General features: G+C 49.9%; 1 protein-coding gene across 4 annotated transcripts in view; it reads right to left on the bottom strand.

The window, feature by feature from the left end:
* The window catches only part of Efcab6 (EF-hand calcium binding domain 6), a 203,569-nt gene that overhangs the window by 8,013 nt on the left and 171,505 nt on the right, over positions 1-24,051 (bottom strand). For all 4 annotated transcript variants that reach the window (XM_031351264.1, XM_031351255.1, XM_031351274.1 and 1 more), the window contains 2 exons: positions 21,021-21,212; positions 7,230-7,457 (listed from right to left, as the gene is read on the bottom strand). In XM_031351264.1, coding sequence (XP_031207124.1) covers positions 7,230-7,457; positions 21,021-21,212 — 420 coding nt within the window. The remainder of the gene's footprint in view (positions 1-7,229; positions 7,458-21,020; positions 21,213-24,051) is intronic.

The following is a 24,051-nucleotide window of genomic DNA, read 5'->3' on the forward strand; positions in this document are numbered from 1 at the left end:
CTCAGGTGCTCACTCCCACCCCTCCTGTGTCCCTCACCTGACTCTCAGGTGCTCACTCCCACCTCTCCCTGCACTGAGCTCCCCCTGCAAAGTTGACTGCATAACTAAATGCAGCAACAGTGTAACAGCGTCTAGATAAACTCAGCCTAACAATGGCTTCCAGAGAAACAAAATCACCGCATATATGAATGAGAAAGTTACCATGGACAAGTCAAAGCTGATTGTGCCTTCAGATACCAGATAGCAGAGATCAGCGGCCATAACTGATCATGTTAAAATCAAACATTAAAGACACAATTGACAGACAAGGAAAATAAAGTTTTTAAAAATGAAACATGCAATCATTAGAAAAAAATTCAAAGCAACCAATGTATAGATTAATAACAGATCTGGTATGGCCAATTGGGGCACTGAGCAGCATGATGGTGGGCCAGTGAGGGCCTATAACCTTGCAGCAGAGCCATCTACAAGGTCTGACTGTGTAGCTGGGTCCCACAGAGCACCAACATGCAACCTCAAGAGCAGCAACAGAAACCAAAAGAGAGCAGAGTGAAAAACTGTCAATTATCAGTCACTTCATCTTTGAAAAATTCATAATTTTTATGCACTAAAAATTATCTTTCTAAAAAAATAAAATAAAATAAAGGAAAAAATTCTTTCTAAAGAGGGCAAAATAAAGTCATGTTTCTAAAAAACTTAATTTATCATATACAGATCACAATCAAAGGTCATACTTCACAGAAGCAGAGGAAAGGCCTCAGATGGACTAGGTAAAGAAGGCAAGACAGAACAAACACCAACCGGCTCAGTGAACCATGGGGACTTAATTTGTAGAGAAAAATTACAGGAGAAAGATAAAATACTAATAACAGTAACATGAAATCCAAGGAGCTCCCCCTTCCCACCCACCCCCAGTCACAGTAACTCAGTATCCTCATAAACCAGAGAACCTGGTTTAAAAAATTCAAACACTTAAGGGTAACAGCTAGTTATTGAGTAAGAAAGTATGTAACTTTTTACAACTATGTTAGAAAGGGTGCTTTTAAAAGCTCAATCCAAATTATGTCAAGAAATTACATTTTTTCACATATAAAGGAAATGAGCATGGTGGAAAACTGGGTTTTGTTGATAACAGAAGTAAGTGGAGACAACAGGAACAACAATAAATATAAACGTGCCAAACACTCAATGTAAAAAGGCAGGGATCACTAGAGAGGATGCTTAAGAATCCATTTATGTGTTGCTCATAAAACCTGGCACACAAAACAAAAATGTCAGCCATATAAAAGATTTGAAGAAATTTAAATAGATATACCAAATAGACTCTAAATGAAAGAAAGGCTCAGAGACTATGCTACTATCACATTAAATAGACTTTAAGATTAAAAACTATTTTCTTAGAACTTGATAGAACTAACACTGAGTTGCAAGTATCCACATCTTTCAGCTGGTGATGGGCCAAGCTAACTGAGAGAATACTTTTAGCTAAGGCTAAGAGTAACAGCTGGTTTCAATCAGCAGGTGTAGAATGCTTCATAATGCTCCATTCAAAACATACCATCTAGCCACAAATGACACATTTATAAAGAATGACCACACATCCAATCTCAGATAATTCTAATAACTGATAAGATCCAGTACCATTCTCTAATTAAAATCATGTTCATTTATAAGTTAATAACTCTTTAAAAACACATTCATTCAGGAACAAAAAAAAAAAAAAAAAAAAAAAACCCACCCGTATTTCTAAATCAAAGGACCCAACATAGGAATAAGAGACTAGGAGCTCCATTATAATTTTACAACTATGTATCAAAATTTGGATGCAGCTAAAGTAGTAATTAGACAGAAATGTACAGTTTTAAATGCCTATTATGGAAGGAAGAGCAGCTGAAATTCAAAGCCTGCATCCAACCTATGCCAAGGCAGAGAGAACAAGAGAGAGAGAGCAGCAACACAGCAGAAGCCCAGCAAGCTGAAAGCTGATCCTTAGAAAAGCTAAGAGGGCAGGCAGGGCTGAGGTATGAAGCTGGGGGAAACCGTGCGTGGTGTGGTCCACCTGTGTGGTCCACGTGGCGAAGACCAACTGACAAGAGGACATAGATGCCATGGTGAATCAGAGTATGCCAATCAGATCGAAAAGTAGACAAGTTCCTGGAAAAACATAAGCCACCAAAACAGATAAACCCAAGTGGCCCTGTAACCATCAGAGAAACACATTGGCAAACTAAAGATTTCCCTTATGGGCATTTTTAACTTAGCTTTCAGGAAGCTGGTGGCCCAGTTCTGCCCAGGCCCACTAACAAAACAAGACTCCACCTACACAGCTGCTGTGCTGTTGACTCAAACAAGACAAGGACAACACAAGAAAGTACAGACTAAAGTCACAAACATTGACACAAATTGTCACCAAGGTACCTGCCATGGAATCCAGCATGGCAGAACTTTGTTTTTAAGTTTAAAGAGAAAGCAAGCAAGGCGGGGAGGGGAGGGGAGAGGAAGGGAGAGTGTACACGTTTGTATGTGCACATGCAGGAGCCTGTCAAGGACAGACGAAGGCACCGGGTTCTCTAAATCTGACATTACAGGCAGTTGTGAGCCGCCATTTTGGTCAGAACCCAACGTAGGTCCTCTGCAAGCTCAATCAGTGCTCCTAGCACTAACCACTGAGCCATCTCTCCAACCATGGAAACACTTTCAACAGACCCTGACCAAACTGTGCTCACAACAGGAGTACATGTTTGCTTTACTATCATGAAGCCTATCAGCATGGCCCGCTGAGTTGAGAAATTGAATGAGAAAAGCTAGATGTCTATCTTGATACATGTATACATGTAGGGTAAGCATTCTGTATCCACCCATGGTTGTTGCTAGGTTTTAGAAAAACAGACAGACAGATAAGAGTTCGTCGGGAGTCCCTGACATTTGATATATGAAAGTATCTCTAGAGAAAATATATTTAACCTGAAGCACTCCTGTTCTATCAAGGCTACCTCAGGGAAAACCACTGCCACAGCCCTGGTTAGCAGGACTGTGGGATCTGGGCATTGTTACAAATCGAGAAAAAAACAAAACAAAACAAAACAAAAAACCCAAGAGACCGACTGGCTGAAAGGTCACCTGCCTGCTGCTCAGAACTGGCCCAAGGTATCAGCCATGGCCGGCAAGTCATAACAAGGACTGACTTGAGCAAAGTGGTTATGATGGCAGTTAAACAAAACTTAACTGAAGGTTCGAAGTTACAAGTGTTTTCTTAGACTCAAACCAAACAGGTGTTAAAGGCAAGGAAGATCCCAAACAGTAACAACGTAGCAGAATGGGGACGCTCACAGCGAGGGGGAGGAAGGGAAGCTAGACAGGAAGCCCAGTTAGTGCAACCCAATAGAGTATGGCAGGTCCCCCCTTCCTCGCCCCCTTGGAGACAAGGACTCATAGAGTGAGTCCACACTGTCAGGCAGCTTGTGATGCTCCTGCCTCAGTACTGGTCTTACAGGCATGCACCACCAGGACTTCCAGGGGAGCCAATGTAATGGCACTGAAACACCAGAGAGCTGAGCTGCTCGCGGACACTCCTGGCTGGACAGAGCACAAAGACCCAGGTGCTGGTCATTTACAATCTGGTGGAGCACAGCGGAGTTAGAGGCGATCTCCCACGAAAGAATGAATGCCTGACAGACAGTGCTGACGCTGAAGATGAAGGAGGCCACAGAGTCCCCAGCACTGAGGAGACCCGCTTCACACAAGTGGACAAACAGGTGATGCCTGCATGGCAAGAAGCTCCAAAAACTTCAGGAGAGGATCAGCTGGTGTTCCTGTAACCGTGGGCAAGGTGAGGATGGGGTGACCATAGCCCAGAGTGGTGCCAAGAGTGAGCTATCAATGCAGGGTCCACAACTGCAGGGGCGTTGTAGAAAAGAACACACACACACATGCATACACACACACACATACACACATATATAGTGTGCAACCATTTGGGTGCACATACATGTGCATAAATATATTTATATACATATGTGCACACCTCCTTGCACACTCAAGCATACACTCATGTGCACACACAATTCACATCCAGCATCCCTCCAGCTTTCCCCTTGACCCAGCATCCCTACTGTGGCTGTGGCTGCTTGGTCTTTTCTTCTGGTCCTTCCTGTTCCCTGGATCTCTCAGTCCCTGTTTCCCCCAAGCTCTACCTGCTCTTGGCACCCTCAGCCTGCATCTTAAGCTCTTAGGCATGTTCTGTCTCTTGATCACTCTCATGTTGCCCATCCGCCAGCCTCTGCCTTATGTACACACCTCTGCTGCTTCATGTGGATGGCCCACCTTGGACCTCATTGGCCTGTTTTGCCCAACACCAGCTCCTCACTCTACTGCTGCTCACAGAGCACACAGCCACTCTCACTGTGAACACTGTCACACAATGTGGGATTTGGCTCTGATACCCTCAGCACTCTCCTTGTCCCCTCTGTCATGGGTCTACCATGTCCCCTGCCCTGCATCCCTCTATCTCCACACAGCAGCCAGAGTGCCATTGTTTAAAACCCCTGGTCAGGCCAACTGGAGAAGGGTAAGGCCATCCCTCTCACACCCCTGAGTAAAGACAAAAGTCTCCTGATTGGCTCTTATCCTACAGGACAGATTCCAGGCTTGGGCTTATTCCCCACTGCCCACCCCTCAAAGCACTGGCCATCTGTGAATGGCCAGTCCCATCACAGCCTTTGCCATCCATGTCCCCTCTGCTCCCAGATAACCCTGCCTACTAGCCAGGTCTTCATTTCAAAGCTACCTGCTCAGAGAGCCTTCCCAACCCTGCTAGCATCAAGCATGCCTCTTATTCCCTGTCTGTACCCCTTTCCTGCCCTTAAAGAGACATATAGCATCATCGTTGGCTAAGGAACTGTCTATTTTTGCTTAGTATGTTTACCATCTAAACATTCTCTGAGAAAGCAGATCCTTTGGGGACAGGGTGGGGCTGCTTTGCTCTCAGGCTGCTGGCAGCAGCAATCAATAAAATCTGCTGCTCCTGGTTTGGGGTACCCTTGTCTGCACTGCTCTGTTTCCATGGGACTTCATCCTGTTATCAGGGAGGCCATACCCCCCTGCGGGTACCAGGCCATGCCCTCTCAGCTCCCACTGGCTCCTTCCCAACAAGCAGGAGCCTGCACTTCCTCATGAGCCCCACTTCACTGACCTCCATGTCCCTCCTCTGCTAGAACGATTAATATTGACTGTCAACTTGATAGGGTCTAGAATCACATAGGAGATGAGCCTCTATACATATTTGTGTGGAGTTTTCTGGATTAGACTAATTAAGGTGGAAGACACAGCCTTAGTATGAGCAGGACCATCCAATGGGTTGCAGCCCTGGACTGAATAAAAGGTAGAAGTGACCAGCAGCCATTTTTCCCTGCTTCCTGGCTGTGCATATATCATAGCCAGCTGCCTCAGACTTCTGTCACCATGCTTTCTCTCCATGACAGACTACATCTTCAAACCGTGAGCCAAAGGAACCCTTCCTCCCCAAAGTTGCATTTGTCAGGTATTATGTCACAGCAGCAGGGGAAAATCCGTCTGTTGACAGCAGCCCAGCATCCATCAGCACGTGTGCACAGGTGGGCTTGCTGACTCTGTGCATTTGCTGCACATCAAGGTTGGTGGCTGTAACCAGAAACCTGCTCAGAGGCCAAGGCTGGGGTCAGGGGACCAGGGACATGGGGACTGAGAGGATGGAGGGAGCTGGAAGGGCCAAGTGGGGCTGGGAAAAGCTTCCTCCAGCTTAGAATCTGGAAGGAGGAGTAGGCAGCAAGAGACACAGGATCTGTATGTCCAGGTCCTGGCAGGCGCAGAGAAGGCAGCTGGCTAGGAGAGAAGGGTGCCAGGAACATGGTGGGAAGCATACAGAGATGCCAACTGACTTTTCTGGGTCACATAGTTGGACAGGTACACAGCTGGCCAGGAGTACAGCTGGACAGGCACACAGCTGGACAGGTGCACAGCTAGACAGGTGCACAGCTAGACAGGTGCACAGCTGGACAGGTGCACAACTAGACAGGTGCACAGCTGGACAGGTGCACAACTAGACAGGTGCACAGCTGGACAGGTGCACAGCTAGACAGGTGCACAGCTGGACAGGTGCACAACTAGACAGGTGCACAGCTGGACAGGTGCAGAAGCCCGAGTTACTTTATTATCTGCAAGCATCTTTCTCATTTGCTAGGCATGTCTGTTTGGGGGCAGGGGCTGAAGTCACAACATACTGAGAGATCCTCCTTTGTGATAAGGCTAAATGTCGACTTTCCTTCACCCCACAGACCTGCCTGTAAGGAGGGGCTGGGGTCTGTCACCAGAAGTAACAGCCAGGCAGACCTAGCTCTGATGGTGGATAGCTGGCAACACATTTCATACAGTTCAGACTCAACACTGGAGTCAGTCTCCCTCTCTCCTCTCTCCTCTCTCCTCTCTCTCTCCCTCTCTCTCCCCTCTCTCCCCTCTCTCTCTTCTCTCTCTCTCTCTCTCTCTCTCTCTCTCTCTCTCTCTCTCAGAAGGTCGACTGTACCCACAGGTTTCCAAGCTGTGTCCCCTCCCCCAGTCATGGAGCTGCTGGACTCCTTTGAGTGTGAGGTAAGTTTTTATCATGCGGGTGAGCCAGATCATGGAAACAAGACAGTGGTTAAGCAGTACTTAGTGCTCTGGCACCATCACCAACATGACTGGCACAGCGTGCTGCCCCAGGGTGTAACACAGTGAGGGAAATCGATGTCAATCATTCCAGAACCGGATGATTGCAGGTGCAGGAGACTGGGAGCTGGGACTCATTTTAACAGCAAAAGGGGCATGAAGCTCACCCTGACTGAAATGTCCACAGCTGTTAGAGCAACAGAGGCTTCTGTGAGTTTCAGTATGGTTTACAACAAACTAAGACCCCAGCAGGGCATGTGAGCTCTCACAGGCGCTCCCAGCAATGCAGAGGCAGAAGAGGAAGACCAACCCAAGTCCAAGGTCAGTTTTCTCTATAAAGTGAGTTCCAGGTTATTAAGGGCTATCTAGGGAGAGCTTATGAATGAGGGAGGAAGGAAGAGAAAGGAGGAGGAAGGGGAGGGTGAAGAAAGAGAAAGGAAAAAAAGAAAAGGAGGAGGAAATTACCTTCAACATTAAGGGGGGAAAAAAAGAAGTGCAGTGGAGAACTGTCTGCTCTGGCACCTGCTTGGGGTGAGTGGCCGCACTCTTACCTGCTCATCCGTCAGGATCTGTATGTGGTGGGTGCAGATGGACCTGAACTCATCTCTGGAGACCGTGTTGCTTTTCAGGGTGTCGAAGTTCTCAAACTCCTGAGCGATGGTGTGGTAGTGGGAAGCTACAGCCTTCTGCAGTCGTGCCAGGATGTCTCTGTTGGATGTTTCTTTGGGGGACGTGGGGGGCAGGATCTTGGGCATGTTTTCTGCCCACTCATCTGCAGTCTGCAGAGAACAGAATGAAAATTGATCTGCTGGGTGAACAGTAGACGCCTCTTTTGTCTCTGGGTGCAGGGAGGCAACGCTTAATGGGAAAGAGAGGAGCAGATGCAGCATGATTTCTAATGACAGGTCAGCCCAGGCTCACTTGCCAGGAAAGTGGTCCTCAGGGTGGCATTCTGCCCTTGGAAGGTGGGCTGAGAAGCCCAAGGGGCCGGTGCACTATAAACTCTCTCCTGTTCCCTCTTGATGGCTGTTTCTCTGGTTGTGTTTAAGACATCCAAGGGCTGGGGAGATGGCTCGGTTAGTAAAATGCTAACTGCATTAGGTTAGCAAAAGGACTTAAGTTGGACTGCCCAGAAAGCTCATTGGTGAGTGGAGCTGTCCAGGGTTCTGGGGAGCCCAGCGACATGTACACCCTGGTCCAGGATCAGGGACTTCCTGGATGGAGACAGAGGCTCATTATAATTACAAGCAAGTAAAGGGCTTGCAGTTGGGGGCCCCCAGGAGGACTAAACCCTATGTTCAGTGCCTGACACTTCACTATAGGGATAGATGGACTGGAGTGGCAAGCTAGAGTAGTCACTCCTGAAATATCATCATCAAAGGGGCTGGGAAAACAGGCAGGGACTCAGTTTATTTTGGGAGGTGTGGGGGGGGGGGCGCGGGGGACGGTGACCAGGTCAGGTTTCTAGGGAGACTGGGCACCATGCTTCAGCCACACTTGGGAGACCCAAAGGCTCAAAGTATGTCTTAATAGAGGTTTTAGCTTCCTGCATGGCAGGAAACAGCTTTGACAGGTACCTCCTTGCCGAGTGTGGCAAACCTCCTGAACCTAAGAAGGCCTTTGGGCAGACAGTGATACCCTGCTGGCAAAGGAGACTTGGCCAGTGATAGCCAGTGGACAAGAGAAGCCAATCCTGGCCCTGGGCCTGTTGTATCTTGCTGACAGTCTTATCATGGTCCTTGTTTGACACTGGCTCTTACTGTGGGTACCAGTGCTATGCTAGATAATCGGCAGACTGACAGTAAATGCTCCCAACTAGTATTCTAACACTTGGTCACACTTTAAGTGATCCAGCAGCAATGTCTGCACTCCGTCGATGTCAGGCGGCATGCTTTATGAAACTAGCAAGCCCTGACAGCAGCTGGGAGTGTCCTAGGAAGCACAGACCACACACTTCCACTCAGATCCCAGCCCCGACCGACCACCCATGGGTACCAGAGTCGTCTGCATGCCCACTTGGAGTCATCTGGAAAGTAAATGGGCATCATTCTCTTAATTGGGAAAAACTGAGGTGGAATTGCTGGTGCGTCTCATGCATTTCTGAATTCAGATGGTTAGAAGTGTGAGTCCCAGAGCTCGGCATCCCCTAGCATCCCTGCCCTTCCGCTGGGTGTCAGCACCCACAGAGCAGAGGGTGGAGTCCCACCTCCAAGCCCAAAATCATACTTGAAACATTGTGGGAGCTCAGTATGGGAGAAAAGCAGGCCCAGGGCTAGCTTCGACTGTACTCTTCCGCTGCTGGGCTGGGAGGCTCTTCAAGAAAGGTTTGCCCACTCTTTGCCTGTCTCCTCCTTTACTGAAGGGGAATAAAACTGACCAGTCTGTGAGGTGATGGTCGTGAATTAATGACCCTGTGCTGTTGCTTCTCTCCTTCTACCTTATGTGGGTTCCAGTGACTGAACTCGGGTCTCCAGGCTTGAGCGGCATTGTTGGCTGCTGTCAGCCTTAAATAGTCAGGCTTCATTTACTTATTTTGTGATTCATCTATGGAGCCCAGGCTGGTCTCACTCAGTGTCCCTATGCCTCAAGCTTCCCTGGGTTGGGGTGACAGATCCCCTACTATACCCATTTTTACAAAACCCACTTCTTGAGTTAAGGTAAGAAAATGGAGAATAACCGTGCTGGAGACATTGCTGCTGGTAGACAGACAAATGGACTAGAAAGGTTCCAAATGATTTAGGAAAGTGGTCCAATTTGAACTGAAACTGCAAGAGCAATACCTGCCCCTGAGAGGCACTAGCTGTGACGAGGGACAAGGCGAAGTGACGAGAGTCCCACATCGCTTATTGATGACAGGCTACTGCACCCATGGGTGAGATCCTGAGAGAAACTGAGCTTCTTGAGAGAAACTCGCATTTACTGTGACTGGGAGAAGTGGAGGGTGAGGCCATGTTCCTGACTGAGAGAGTCGGATTCAAGCCACAAGCCCTTTTCAGGTTCCAAAAAAAGAAACCCTCTCTGGGGTCTGGGGAGACTTCTCAGTGGGTAAAGCACCTGCCCCAGAGGCACACGAGGACCTGAACTAGACAGATCCCCAGGTCCTACCCTAAGGACAGGGTAGGATGGTGTGCCCTACAATCCCAGCATGGGGGGAATGGAGACAGGAGCACCTCTGGGGTTCATGGGCCAGCCAGCATAGCATAGCATAGGCTAATGGATTCTCAGGCCAGTGAGAGATCCTATCTCCAACAAGGTGGATGGCTCCTGAGGAATAACAGCTGAGGTTGTACACACAGTCTCCATCTCTCCATCCTTCTCTCCCTGCACACCTTCATTGGATATATGGGGGATGGGAATCAATAGACATTTTGACAATTAAATCAATGATTGAAACAAACACTATCATCACTTCTTGGCCTTTTGGCTAAGATCAACTGAAAAGTATATCTTGGAGAAGGCATGGCCACAAGAGACTGAAGCTGGTTGTGCCTGTGACCTGGTGAGAGTCCCAGAGCTTGGCTGAGACTCACTCTGTGTTGGTGGGCATTGCCTCGGCCCACAGGTGACAGACCATCAGCCCCTTCCATAGAGCCTTTGATCAAGAGTCCTGTTTGCTTGGACAGCACTAGACAGCAGTGCGGTGGCCTTTGATAGTTGGCCTCAGTGAGAGGCGGAGCCCAAACAAGGCTCATCAGTTTCATCAAAGATGAGCCTTTCCCCCTGAGCATCACAGTGTGATCCTCTATGGCTTCTGTCCCAGCTTGTGGAAGCTCTATATTCGACCCAAGGCTTGCAGCCATCTGCTGACTGTTCTCTGACTCCATCCACAAACAGCTCAGCCCTGATCTCACCTCACTCTGATAGTCTCCCGAGCCCATGTTTAGGCATGCTCTGAGCAGGTTCTTCTCCAGAAGCATCCACCCAATCAAGACCAGACCCTTATGAGATCCAGGACAAGAGGTTAACTTCACAATGGGCCCCTACATTCTGTGACCTCACTCGCCCTATTCCAACTGAGGGCTCCTGCTGGCTTGTGGAACACCGGGTTATGGCACTGCCCTAGAAGACTTCGTACCTTGTCTCCATTCCTCCTCCAGTCTGTGGCATCTTGGAGCCTCATCCACCCATCTCCTCTCTCATCAGTTTCCTGTCACACGCTGACAGATGAACTTCACAGAGAGCAAGGGTCCCTGTCCTCTGTCTCCCAGGGAGAGAATCCCCAGGAGATAGGGGAGATATCGGGGGGCATAGTGGAACCAAGAAACAGGCTGCAGACACACAATGATGCCATCATTGCCAGTGGTATAATGAGGGACTGGGCAGGATTCTGCCTGCTCTGGGTGGTAATTGTGGATCAACTATCTGGAGGCAAGGAAATGGAAAGGCAGAAAGATTCTGCTTTAGCCAAATGGGAACTCTGATCATCTCCATGCTAGAGAGGAGAAACAACCAAATGAAAAGAATTCCTGCGGTCAACTCAGCCCTGACTCATTCCATATCCACTTTAGAAAACAAAAGAGAGAAAATTAACAAGACACATAAAGCATTGGCAATAATGAATAACCTTACGTGCATGGTTAGGGGAACAAACTATTTCTATAGCTGCTAGATGGTTCCAAGCAAACACTTAGCAAGAGAGCATCTAGAATGCAGGAGGGAGAATGAATGGAAGAGGACCACAGGATAGCCGAATAAGGAATGATCACAAATGTGCACACCTGTGCGCACCGTAATCCACAAATGCCCCACACGCCTATAGTCTGAGCGGCTGTGCCAAGGCAGGGCTCTGGCCAGATTCACATCTCGGATGTTGACCCAGGTCCCCTGCTGTCCATCTGTGCAGCTCCATCCAGAAGGCAGTGGTCAGACTGACAAGTCCCAGCTCCAGAAGTGGGTGACACACCTGCCTGAGACATTCTCCCTGGGCAAGCACACAGTAGGCCTTCACGCTGGGATAGGCAGCTGCTTGCTGGTATCTGCAGCATACCTACTTCACCTGGGGACACAGGTAGGGAATGGCTCTCCATGCTCTGCTCATATGGAACTTAGTGTCCTGGGGGAGAGGCCAAGTCCCCTAGGTAAGGGGGAGACCCTCAGGAAAAGACATGGCCCTCCTGACACACTGTCATGAAGGCACAGAGCAGGAAGAGTGATACTTACGTTCTAACCATGTACGGGCCAAGCATGCCCCCCCCCCACTGCCAGCCAGACAACAGGGCACTGTGACGGTGAGATCATCCCCTCTCACCAGAAAGTTGGGGGCAGAGGAAGGAAAGGGAGGACCTCAAATGCTGTCCAAGATGACATGCAGGGACTGAGTTGGCAGAAAAGGAGATGGAACCCCTGGTTGACGCAGTAACTGCTCACTCCAGCTAGAGTTGTGTTTGTGTACCACAGTGATGCCTACTGTTCCGTGGAGGTCACTCGGAAAGCTCAGAGAAACCAAGGTCGCTGAAAATCCCATCTGCGGGGACCGCTGCTGTCACTACCTCTAAAGCACTGGCATGAAGGTCCTCAAGCCACTGGCAACGTCGTGGCACTGTTGCCCCCATGTAGACACCCAGAGATCCCATGCAACCGTGGGAGCAGAGACCAGGCTTCTGTGGGCTCTGGCCTTCTGGTTCCCACTGTCTCAGCTCAGCCCCCAGCAGCCTCGCTGAGCACCCATGGGTGCCAAGAAGGGACAGATGGGTCCCAGTCTGATGCTTCTGTGCTCCATCTGAAAGGGGAAATGGTGCTTTCTTCCCTCTCACTGAGAGGAATGTTCTTTCTAAAGGGAGAAGACACCACCATTGGCTTCAGATGCAGACATACCCTCCACCAGCTTTATAGCAAAGGTGCCTGGGACAGGAATCACAGGGTAGGGAGACAGAGCGTGCGCGCGTGCGTGCGTGCGTGCGTGCGTGCGTGCGTGCGTGTGTGTGTGTGTGTGTGTGTGTGTGTGTGTGTGTAGCCTCAGGGCATACCCGAGGAAGAACAGCTCCTGGTGACTTTTACACTACTGAAGCACCTATGGTACTGGACGTGGTAGTGACCTTGCCCTAGAGCAAGCAGACTCAGACAAAGTGGGTTAAAGAGATCCATTCCAATGTTGGCTTAGAATCCCATCGGTGTACCAATCTACTGCTGGAGGTCAGAGCTAGCCCATCCAGCCATGCTTCATAGAGCCGGCTCTGCTGCCAGGACTCAGAGACAATCTACAGCTTTACCTATGATCCCCCAGAGTGGGGAGCCTCTGAAACCCTATCTACAAGAACTCGGCAGGTAGCAAGAGGCTTCTAATTAGAAACAGCACTGAACTCGGCACTCCCTTCTAGAGAACGTTATAATTAGTTCCAAAAATTGAAAAATTGCTTCATTCGATCAAATATTTTGATTAGCAGGGAAATTAATTGTACTGTGCCTTCATTTATATTTACAGTGGGTAAATGAATCTAAAAATAATAGCAGCAAAACTGCCTGTCCAGGAAAAAAAAAGGCATTGAAAACTTAGATGAAAATGAAGTCTGAGCTCTGGGAGGAAGATGTTCCTGCTCACCTGTGGTGCCTGCTTAACACACGGAGGTGGAGGCAGGAAAGGGGGTACTCATGGCCCAGGGAAGACCACTGGGCAGGTGTCAAGACCTAGGACTGTCTGCATAGTGGGGCATGACACCATCACCACCCCAGGCACCATCCCAAGTGTCCTGGTGGTGTGGACTGTGAAGGCTGCTGTGATGTATCCCCACAGGCTCGTGTGTTTGAACATCTGGTGCCCAGCTGGGAGATGGTGGGGACAATAGGAAGTGGGGCCTAGCTGGAGGAAGTACGTCACTGGCTTTGAGATTCCTAGTCCACGTTCTTGTCCCCTTTCTGCTTCCTGGTCCTAGGAGATGTGAGTAAGCTGCCCTCAGCATAGAGCTGTGCACAGCCTGCTGCCTGCCACCGTTCCTTCTCCACCACCATGGGCTACATCCCCTCATCAAATTGAGTCAAAATAAATATTTCCTCCTGAGGTTGCTGATTACAGATGTGCACAGAGAATTCCTGGCTTCCACAACGTCTCTGGAAAGGGCCCCAGATTCAACCAACTCTGTCAGTGCTTGCTGACGCCCAGCCCAATAAGCTGCTGGCCGTGCTACCTTTACAGAGTGCAGGCTAGACCCAGTACAGTCTCAGAAATCCTCCCACTAGCATGTGTGGCTGGGGCTTTCTGAGGCACAGGGCTTGGTTCTGAAAAGTGGGGCTTATGGTGTCCCCCTGCCAGTGACAGATCTCAGAGTAGTCCCACTCCAGATACACAGTAGGCTGGCATGATGACTCCTCCTACAACCAAGCACAACACAAGAGCCTCCTTGGAAGAAGAATCAGAAACTTAAAAACGCTACAGGGCAGTTGCCAGGTACTGTCCTAGGGCTGTGACTGAAAGACCAAAACCTCTTGTCCCAGAGGACATTCAGAGATGCCCCCAGGGGTGGGGAACAGAGACTGTGGCCTCGCCCACAGGGCCTGCTGGTTGCCTCTCCCATTCTCCATGCCCTGACCACATCTGGTGTGTGCTCCCTCCCCAGACTTTTGACTACACAAAATGCTCCTCCAGCATGCCTCTGCCTATGGGTCTGCCCTTCCAGGTTCACGAGCTCATCAGAAAACCACTCCTGCCTGCATCCTAACTCTCTTCCCACTCCCCTCACCATCTCCTGTCCTAGCTCTCCGGCTCACTTCAGGCAGGAGGTGGGCACTTACACAGAATCCTTCAGACCTGTGAAAATCCCTGTCTCACAGATCCTTCTCAAGTGTGAAATTGACAAAGTTCAGAGAATCAAAGCCACCCCCTTGGCTCGTTAATGGCCCAATAAACTCAGGTGCGAAGTTACTTCGGAAAATGCTAATATAAATTCCTCTACTCAAATAAATTCCAACACCACCGACCACATCATCGCCAAACATTCAGCACAAACTCAAATAGGTTAGAGTATAAATAATAATGTGGATATTTGGTGCTGGCTGGGGCCAGGGGTCCTGCATAGCTGTGCCAACCACAGGGCAAGGAATCTGTGTGACAGACAGCCCTACGGCGGACCATGAAGCAGCTCTCACTTTACCGAGGGGGTAAGGTACGGATCTAAGTCCCCAGGCTGTAGGATTCTAATCCCACCCCTGGGTAGCTAGCTCTGGGGGGATGCCATGGCTCTCCGAACCTTGATTTCCTCTCCTGAAGGATGGCACTGATATAGTGTGCCCCAGCATGCAGGGATATGGAGAGGATCAGCGAAGAGCATTCATGGGAAGGCCTGGGATGTGGCTGGCCTGTAGCACCTGCCTGATGCCCTCCTGTCTGGTGATATTTGATTGAGGTGACAAGAAGATGACTGTGGCTGGCCAGACACGATCGGTGGGTGGGCAAGTTGTTCTTTCTGCTAGTATCTCAGCACAGTCCAAACCCAGGCTTCCACAGGAGTGGCCATGGCCACCTCTGTGAAGGTGCATCACCCAATGGGGTCCTCTGAGTGCATCCCCTTGTCCACCGCACACCTGGACCCCAAGGTGCCCAGTTTGCTGGATGAGGAGCTATGGAGTACTACTCAGCAGAAAGAGAGAGGGGGGGAAGGGAGGGAGGGAGGGAGGAAGGTGGGGGCAACCACTGTATTGCAGCCACTCTCTGCAGGATTTCCTTGACAGAGCGGCCCTGGGGTTGGCTCCTGGTATGCTCAGCTGACAGTGCCACCACTGAACTGAACCAATCCCTGCTACTCAGTAGATCCAAAACTACACTGAGCAGGCAAGGTGATAGTCTTCCACACAAAGCACTTGGGTGTGGAATGCTTTTCTGGAGCTGAGAAGGAGCTTGGCTGAGGGTGGACAGGAGCATGAGAAGGGGCCTGTCTCTTGCTCAATGCTTTGTCCTGTAACCTGGCCACTGGGCCACATTTCAAGTCAAACACTTCACCTCCCTATTGGATGCTGGAGAGGTCAATCCCCAGTGGTGAGGAATACTAGGGTCACCTTCCCCTTCGTGGGCCCATGCAACCTCTGCAGCCCTGGGGCTGGCCTTCCTGTGTGCATGGGAAGTGCATCAGGCCTGGCTTGCAGGTGGACTCCTGGGCCTCCCTACAGTGGGACTCCAGCCTTGGGTTTGTGCTCTTCTGCTCTTGCAAAGCACTAACTACACTGGTGAGGAGCCAGGACCCAGGATCACAGGGCTTAGTCCCACGTCTGCACAAAGGCCACAAGACGTGAGATCATAAACATGTCTGAGAAGGGACATTGAGGTTCACTGAACACGAGAAACAGGTGGGGCCAGATGACGATCTTCATTCTTTCCATACACTTGAGGTCCTACCGAGGGCGTGAGTACAGTTCTGCAGCTCAAGAGTCAAGTAGCCTTGGCTGGGGGTAATCTCTGCTGAATCCCTCTGTGAGGAAGGTGTTGGCTTCTTTAATTACACTACAGTAATCTCTTTTTAATTACTTGCCTCTCCTGTGTCCCTAGAGGGAGCGGATGGCTGGTATCCCCTTAATGAGCTGAAGTGACTTTACCCAGCCCTACCACTTGTGACTTCTCTTCCCTCCTGGTGAGAGCCTGGGATTAAGCTGTAGCAGGCTGAGTGACAAAAGCCTATTCTCCACACCCCCACTCCATTCCCCAGTCACATGGAGTGGGGAGTCCCCAGCCATTCTCTGTGTCCCAGAGCAAGGCATCTACACTCTGAAAAGCATTCAAGAGCCATTGGGTGGTCTCTGTGTCCCTGCTTCCTGCCCCAGTTGATGAGTAAACGGGACAAACTGAGCACCCCCATGGTGCCTTGCTGTGTCCCCCTTCACAGCGGGCCTGGTGGTCCTTTAAGCCTGTGGTCCCTGGCTCAGCTTGTCAGCTACCTCTGGTATACCACCCCCAGACCAGTCTCACTGTGGTACAATCACTCCCTGATGAAGGAAGGTGTACAGAAGGTGTACACAGCTGCCTTGGTGGCCTTAGCTCTCCCCAGTGTTCCACTGATAAGCACTTTTAACATCACTCCATTGGCCATTCTTCCAGACCCCTCACAGGGTGTTGGGCAAAGTGTGTCTAGAGATGAGATTGACTCTTGTAAAGAGAACCCATGATACAGTGGTTCTCAAACTGTGGGTTACAACCCCTTTGGAGGTCATCTATCAGATATCCTGCATATCAGATAGTTATATTATGTTTCATTACAGTAGCAAGATTACAGTTATGAAGCAGCAACAAAAGAACTTTATGGTGGGGGGGTATCACCAAAGCGTGAGGAACAGTATTAAAGGGTTGCAGTATTAGGGGGGTTGAGAACCGCTGCCGTATCAGCTAACATGAGGGGTTCCAAGTACCTCAGGTAGAGGCCTGGAGGCATGTGCCCTGAGCTGAGTCCTTTGTGAGGACATAATGCCCCCCCCCCCAGGTATGCACCCTTCCTCTTTAGCCTCCACAGATCTTTTGTTGTACAGCCTGAGCAGACCTGGACACTTCCACTTCCATCAAGTTACTCAAGAACTGTAGGACCCTAAGCCTGTCATGCAGAGAGAGCCATGACAGCCTTCCCTGCAGAGCTTGCCTTCTCCCGGGAGCACACCACTGACTCTCTGCAGACAGGCTCTTCCATCAGACTGTGTGCCTTGATCACTCCTATCTCTGGGGAGGCCCCTCCCCTCTAAGCCTCCCTCTCACACAGGCTTGCCACCAGCTTCCTACTTGTTTTGCGGTACACACTAGCATCAGACGTGTGACCTAGGCCTTGTTCCCTGTGCCCTAGTCTGGAGCAGGTACTCTGGAAGGCAGGGAGTATACACTAACTAGGTGATGTATAACTTCCTGTAGCTTTAGTTCCAGGAGATCCAACACCTCTAACCTCTCTGATCAGTGTGGACACAGACACCCCAGACACATACAAGTAGACATAATTTTTTAAAATTAAAAATAATTTGAAATCAATCACAAGAGTCCTGAAACCCTCTAGCAGACCTCAAACCCTGTCGCATAGAGTCTGGCTGGAAAGGCTCATGCAGAGAGGCTGGAGAGAAGCCATATTGCCATGCACAGGGACAGTCTCAACTCTTCCCTTCAAAGCTATGAGTTCAGGCTAAATAGTGTGTGATGGACACAGGTGTTCCCTGGAGCCATATGCACTGTCTACATAACCTTCAACAGTGATGATTTCAGGTGATGTAATCTAACACAGAAAATTGTTTTAAAAATATCTTACCAGGAGAGGCTTTCAAGATCGATAAAGATATTCCTGCTCTTTCACCCCAGACATTTTTGCTCTGGGATTCCATAAAATATAGACATAGGGTCTGGGAGTTGGGGATTGGTTCAGGAAATAAAGTGTTCATCACTCTGGCATGAAGATGAGAATTAGGATTCTAGAACCCAAGTAGAAACTGGGGAGGTGCATTCCTAAGCCAGCACAAGCCCCAACTGCATTATGAAGACATTGCTAGACCCACAGATAAGCACCGCTCTCACCCCTTTGTGCAAGAGATGGAAACACCATGGATGGAGATGTCACCCATGGAGACATCGCAGAAAGCCAGAACTGGTCAAAATGTCCATGGAGTACCCCGTCCCAACTGAAACATCTACAACTCAACCCCACACCTGAGCCCCAGGGGAACACTGTAGGAGAGAGGGCTGAAAACCTGTTAAGAGACAGAGGACCAAGAGTCTGCTGGGAGATTGTTTCTTCTACATAAGACAGGGAAGCTGCAGCCATGAGACCTCAAAAATACAGCTGCCCAAACAAGATCTGAATGATGACATCAGTGGACACGCCACTATGGAGGGGAAATCTCGAAAGACTCCACCCCTAGATGACAGGGCATAGGCAGTTAACGGCTGCCAAGAGATGGCCAACCAGACTTCTCCGAAGATGAGCTCTGTAGTTTATCTAATATCGAGCACTAAACACACACACACACAAGCAGCACCAAATGGATTCAACATGCTTTCTCCCTCTGTCTCTATGTATATGTATATACTTATGTGTAACAATAATTAAATAAGTAGTCACGAGTTTGAGAGGGAGGGGGAAGGGCAGGGGAAGAGTTTGAATAGGGTGGGAAAGGTTGGAAATTATGTAAATACAATACTAATGAGATTTCCAAAAAAATTAAAAAGCAAAACAAAACAACAAAGTGGGCTGGTGTAGTGGGCCACCTGTGATGTCAGCCCCACCCCCAACCCCAGGAGACAGGAACTATGGTAAGCTGGCGAGCTAGACTGGCCGATCAAGAAATCCAACCACAGGAAATATAGCAGAGAGAAATTGAGGAAGACATGTGATATCAACCTCCAGCTTCCATGTGTATGCACACGCATATGCATATGCCCATACATGCAAGCGTGGACACACACACACATACACACACATATGTGCAAGCACCCCCACAGACATTGAGAACTGTAAAGTGTAGATGTAGATTTACAAAGGAGACTGTTTGCTGAAGAATACATCACAGTGGCAAAAGTGGGAACGCTCTAAATGCTCAGGGTAAGAGCGTCAGTGGGGAGCTCCTGAGTATCAACCTTCCACCTGTAGGTGGCCTGGCACCATTTACTGGAAGTGGAAAAGGCCAAGACACCCAGCTACATCCTCAGCGTCATCTCTACTCCGCACAGCTCCAAATGCATTCAAAAAACGGGAAAAGCAGTCTTCAAAGGGCACAGAGGTGCTGGCTTGGAAGCTGCCCTCCTTGCAGGCAGGAGAGGGTGGGGCAATGCTTGCTAGAGCAGATCTTCGCACCTCCCTCACCCAGTTAACAAGGAGGAAACACACAGGGAGCTTGCTGCTTCCTTGTACTGACAAGTCACTGTCACAGTGGGGAGTCACATGAGCATTGCCTTTTCTCAGCTTTGCACAACAAACAGTGTATTTCTTATAGGATGACAAAAAGCAGCATAATCATGGGAAAGAGTGATGACCACCATGTGTGAAGATTAAAATCATGCCACAGATTTTAGAAGGAGGTCTTTGTAACAGCCAGGGGACAGAGGGCCTGTCATCACAGCCTGACCTCATTCAAACCAAGGCAAGGCTAATGTGGCTGAAAACAAGACTGGTGGGGCCATGCAGCACCAGGAAGCCTGATGTGCCACCCACAAGAGTGGGCACTGCATAGCCACCTAAGAGACTGCAGGCAGCATTAGGACCAATAGCCACTTCGCATGGAGTAGCAATGTGTGTGTGTGTGCGTGTATGCATGTGCACATGTGCGTTTGTGTGTGTGTGTGTGTGTGTGTATGTATGTATGTGCATGCCAATAGCCATTTCACAGGAGCAGCAGTGTGTGTGAGCATGCTTGCACATTCACGTTTACACTCGTGCATCCCATATGTGCATATGTAGGCATGTGTGCCACAGGACATAGGCACAGGGGTTTTGCCTATCATGGAAGAAACCCAACATGCTCTCAACAGGAGGGTAAGGACACACACAAGAATACTAGCATGCTCTCGACAGAGAGTGTTCCCATTTTACATGGAGATTAGCTTTATAACAGATTATGTGAATGAACTAAAGCCAACATATTAACATGAGTGAAAGCTGAGCATGCTGGCTCAGGACTGTAATCCCAAGACCGGGAGGCTGAGGCAGGGGGATCACCCAGCATCTCTGGGCCAGATTCCTCACCTCTAAGATTGGCCTATTATTAGGAGGTGCCTAACCAGGTGGCTATGACTGAGGTCAGTGAACTCAAGTGTTCAACACATGGCCACACATATGCTGGCAACTGGAAAAAACATCAAGAACGGCCCAGATGAGCCAGCTCAGAGAACAGTTAGCCTAGCCAGTGCGAGCTCTCTGTGCTGTATCCACTGCACGATTTTGTTCCTCCATCAAGGGTAGGGTCACAGCAACTGTGTCTCCCTCTCTCAGCACAGGCTGCTGTGTGGAATGGTGTCTCCTCGCTCCTCCAAGCTAGAACTGCTGTCATCGATGCAGGGCCACTTACGTAGCACAGGAAGCAGTCCGGCCTTTGCCATCCCTGCTTCCCGAGGCCTGCCTGGCTTCCCAGGGGACTTTCTACCTTCCACCTGTGCATCTCTCAGGACCACCACACCTCCACGTTCCACTCTGGGGCTCTGCCCCTTGGCCTGGCTTCAGTGGGCCTCATGTCTCTGGATGCCAGATCTTCTGAGATCTAAGGTCCCCTGAACGCTAAAGCCAGCACATCAAAGCAAGCTCCCAGGCTTCTTTAAAACAAGCTAACACTTCTCCGCCAAGTAGAGGATACAATTTCCCTTCCGGCACCCCGCACCCTTCATCACAGATTTTCATCTGGGTTGCTCTAATGATGGCGTTCCAATCGGCTGTCCCCGCGAGCTGCTTTGAGGGAGGCTGCCTTACCTCGTCCACAAAGGAGCTGAAGTTCTCCAGGAAGTACTTCCAGTGTATGTTGGGGGTTAGATGAAGTCTTAGCTTCCTCAAGAAGTAATGGTACTGGTTATCTGTTAGCTTCTGGCACACGCTCCTCAGGACATCTCCAAATTCCATAGCCTTCACGAACCCTGTGTCCTCTTTATCCAGTGCAGAGAATGCCTGAAACATTGCAACAGCAGAGGGAAAACTAGTGAATGCTCCTGGCCAATGGAGGCCCCAGCCTATGAGTGAGTGGCAGTGCCCACGCCACGAGCAGAGCTGTCGTCCTGACACTGCGGGTCCGGTCGAGCTGTGCGGTACTCAGGACAAACGGTGGGTTGAGTCATGCAGCCGTCAACTGCAAAGGTGTAAAAAACGTGTTATAAAAAGTGTGCACATGCTTCTCCATCTGCTGAAAGAAAACCATTCATTCTTAGTGCATATGGAAACATAGATCAGGTGGTAGATTAAGACGCTTTCTTTTAAAGTAAATTCTTACTTTAAAAGAAGCTCTCCTGAGCCTTGTTTCTTGTTCTGTGCAAGCTAGGCACACCTTGGAGCAGGGAGTGTATATAAGCAAAATACTACAGAGCTTTTCAGGGAGCCATGGAGGCAGCAGGGCACAGCAGAGCACAGTGAGGTACAGCAAGGCACAGAGGGGGCAGTCCCTGGCCCTGGGTTGTTCAGCTAAGTCTTTGACCTCTCTCAGCTTCCGCACATTCACCGTAAGGGGGGACCTAGCTAAGGGTAGTCGTGAGTGAGTCTTTGGCTGGGAAGTACAGGGATATGAGTACCAGGGGCACAGCCATCTGAAAGGAGAGCCAAGAAAACGGAGCTTCATGCTGTCAGGATGCTAGAAGCCATGTGATATGGGGAGATGATACCATGATGTCCTGGGAACCTGAGAAGTAATGTGAATCCAGCTCCATCTAGGGTCAGGGCCTGAAGCTCCCTGGGGTCTGTGTGTAAACTCAGCCTGCTAGGATGTGGGAGCTAAATAGGAAAGGGTTTTGACATCTATAAAACATTACAAGGGTATAGTATTGCTATGTTGCCTAGAAATAAGACAGGTGTGTGGCATCTGCAGTGGCATTTAACGATGTGTTTGCATGCCCTGTCCCCTCCCTTCTGGTGACCGTCCTGAACCAGTCTTTCTTCCCTGCCCTTAGCCTCCTCCCACCCTGCAGCTCACCTCCTGTCCTCTCTGTTGTAGAACCTCACACCACATAAATAAGAGACCACTGTGGTGCTTCCCTGAGGCCCACGGTCCCTAGCTTCACAGAGATGCCAAGCTGTGTCACTTGAGACCCAAAGAATAAGCAACCCTGAACATGAGAGCTCTGTTCCTGCATAGTATTCCAAAGAAGGGCCCATATACAGAAACTGAGAGACTTGAAACTGACAGGCCAGAGAACATGGCCTCCTGTAGCTCACAGGGAGGCTGCAACCATAAAGCTGCCCTTCCCCTTTCCTTCTGGTTAATGACCTCGGATGCTAAGTCCTCACAGAGAGCTAGATACTGGCAATGTGTGTTTTATAGGCTAGAGGCCAGCTTCTGCAGCATCTCCCAGCTGGCTCGCCCACACCCACCTTTCTGCTTCATTCTGGATCCAAGCACCCACCTTAACCCCCTTACACTGAGCGGAGTAGGTGGATCTCGTTTACCAAGTCCAAGTTTAAATCTAACTTTAGAGGCGGCCTTGGAAGCCTCTTTGTCTGTGAGGGCTTTCTACCTAATTTAACCTTGCCGGTAAGCACTATAGTAACACACATCTCAGGGAGACACCTGCACAGCCCTTTCCCAGAAGACAAGGTTCTTTCTACATAGATCAGGCTGGTCTATTACCTGCAGCAATTCTCCTGCCTCAGCCTCCCAAGCAATGTGACAACAGGCGTGAGCTGGCGTGCCCAGCTAGGACTTTAAATCCTTAGGCTTCCCAGATTTGGAGAAGAGAGCATGGGCTGGCCCCTCTCTGCTTCCTGCCATGTTCAGAGCCCTGGCACCTATGACCTGTGATGGTATGGCAAGTTCACTCCCCCTCAGCCCCAGTTTCCCTTTCTGCAGAACAGGAAGAATGACCCCAACCTGCAGGCTAGGCTCTGGGAGAGATGAAGTCCATGGGGGCCAGCATGCCACCGGAGCTCCTGGCAGGCAGAAACATGGCTGCCTGCAAAGCACTGGAAACCTCCATCAGTACAGAGCCCTCCTGGTGTGGAGGCTAGGACTCTGCCATGTGTTGGGGAGAGGGGATGTGGGGATTCTTCCTGGTGAGTCCTCGTGCACCTGGCCCAAGTGGACTCTAACAATCTGTTACTCTGCGCTGACTATAGTCACCTGGGGTTTGGTGTGCCCACTTCAGGGACCTGTGAACCAGGCTGGGGACACACCTTCAGGAGCATGGTTCTCAATCACTCTTTACAGAGACACTGCCATGACTCAAGGAACCCCATCAGGCAAATGGGGTTCACCCATAAGACAGCATTGGAATACCCGTATCCTCAGATGGTCCTTGGCCGTTGGGTCCCCCACCCCACAACAGTCTCTGTGACATAGCCTGTCTTGTCCAATCTCTTGAAGGCCACTTTGACATCACTCATCCCCAAGGCTCACTTGCTCGAGGACACTGAAGGCTCATGGGGTATATGTGTCACCGTCATCCAGCTTCTCTGTCCTTTAAAACAAATTATCTTTGTCTAGGAATGTGGGCACCTATGTGTCAAAGGGCAGGTCCGAGCACAGCCCGAGGTGCTGGCCTCACCTTACCCCTTGCATGAGATGGGGGGGGGCGGGGGTCTCTATCCCCTCTGATCCCTGTGGCCTCAGCTTGCCTGGTGTATGCTGGACCCACCTCAGTGGGCGGGACAGAGCCAGAGCCGCTTCTCACAGAACAACAGTGGAGACACGGTTGCTCCAATCAGCAATCTCATCTAAACTGAGTGGATGCCCAGGAGACTGGAGAGAGGCGGTGGGGGGTCACAAGGGGCGGAGCTAGGAGCCCCTGGGAGGGATGGAGGTGTG

The sequence above is a fragment of the Mastomys coucha genome, unplaced genomic scaffold (genome assembly GCF_008632895.1).
Source record: "Mastomys coucha isolate ucsf_1 unplaced genomic scaffold, UCSF_Mcou_1 pScaffold11, whole genome shotgun sequence".
In the NCBI taxonomy this organism is placed as follows: Eukaryota; Metazoa; Chordata; class Mammalia; order Rodentia; family Muridae; genus Mastomys; species Mastomys coucha.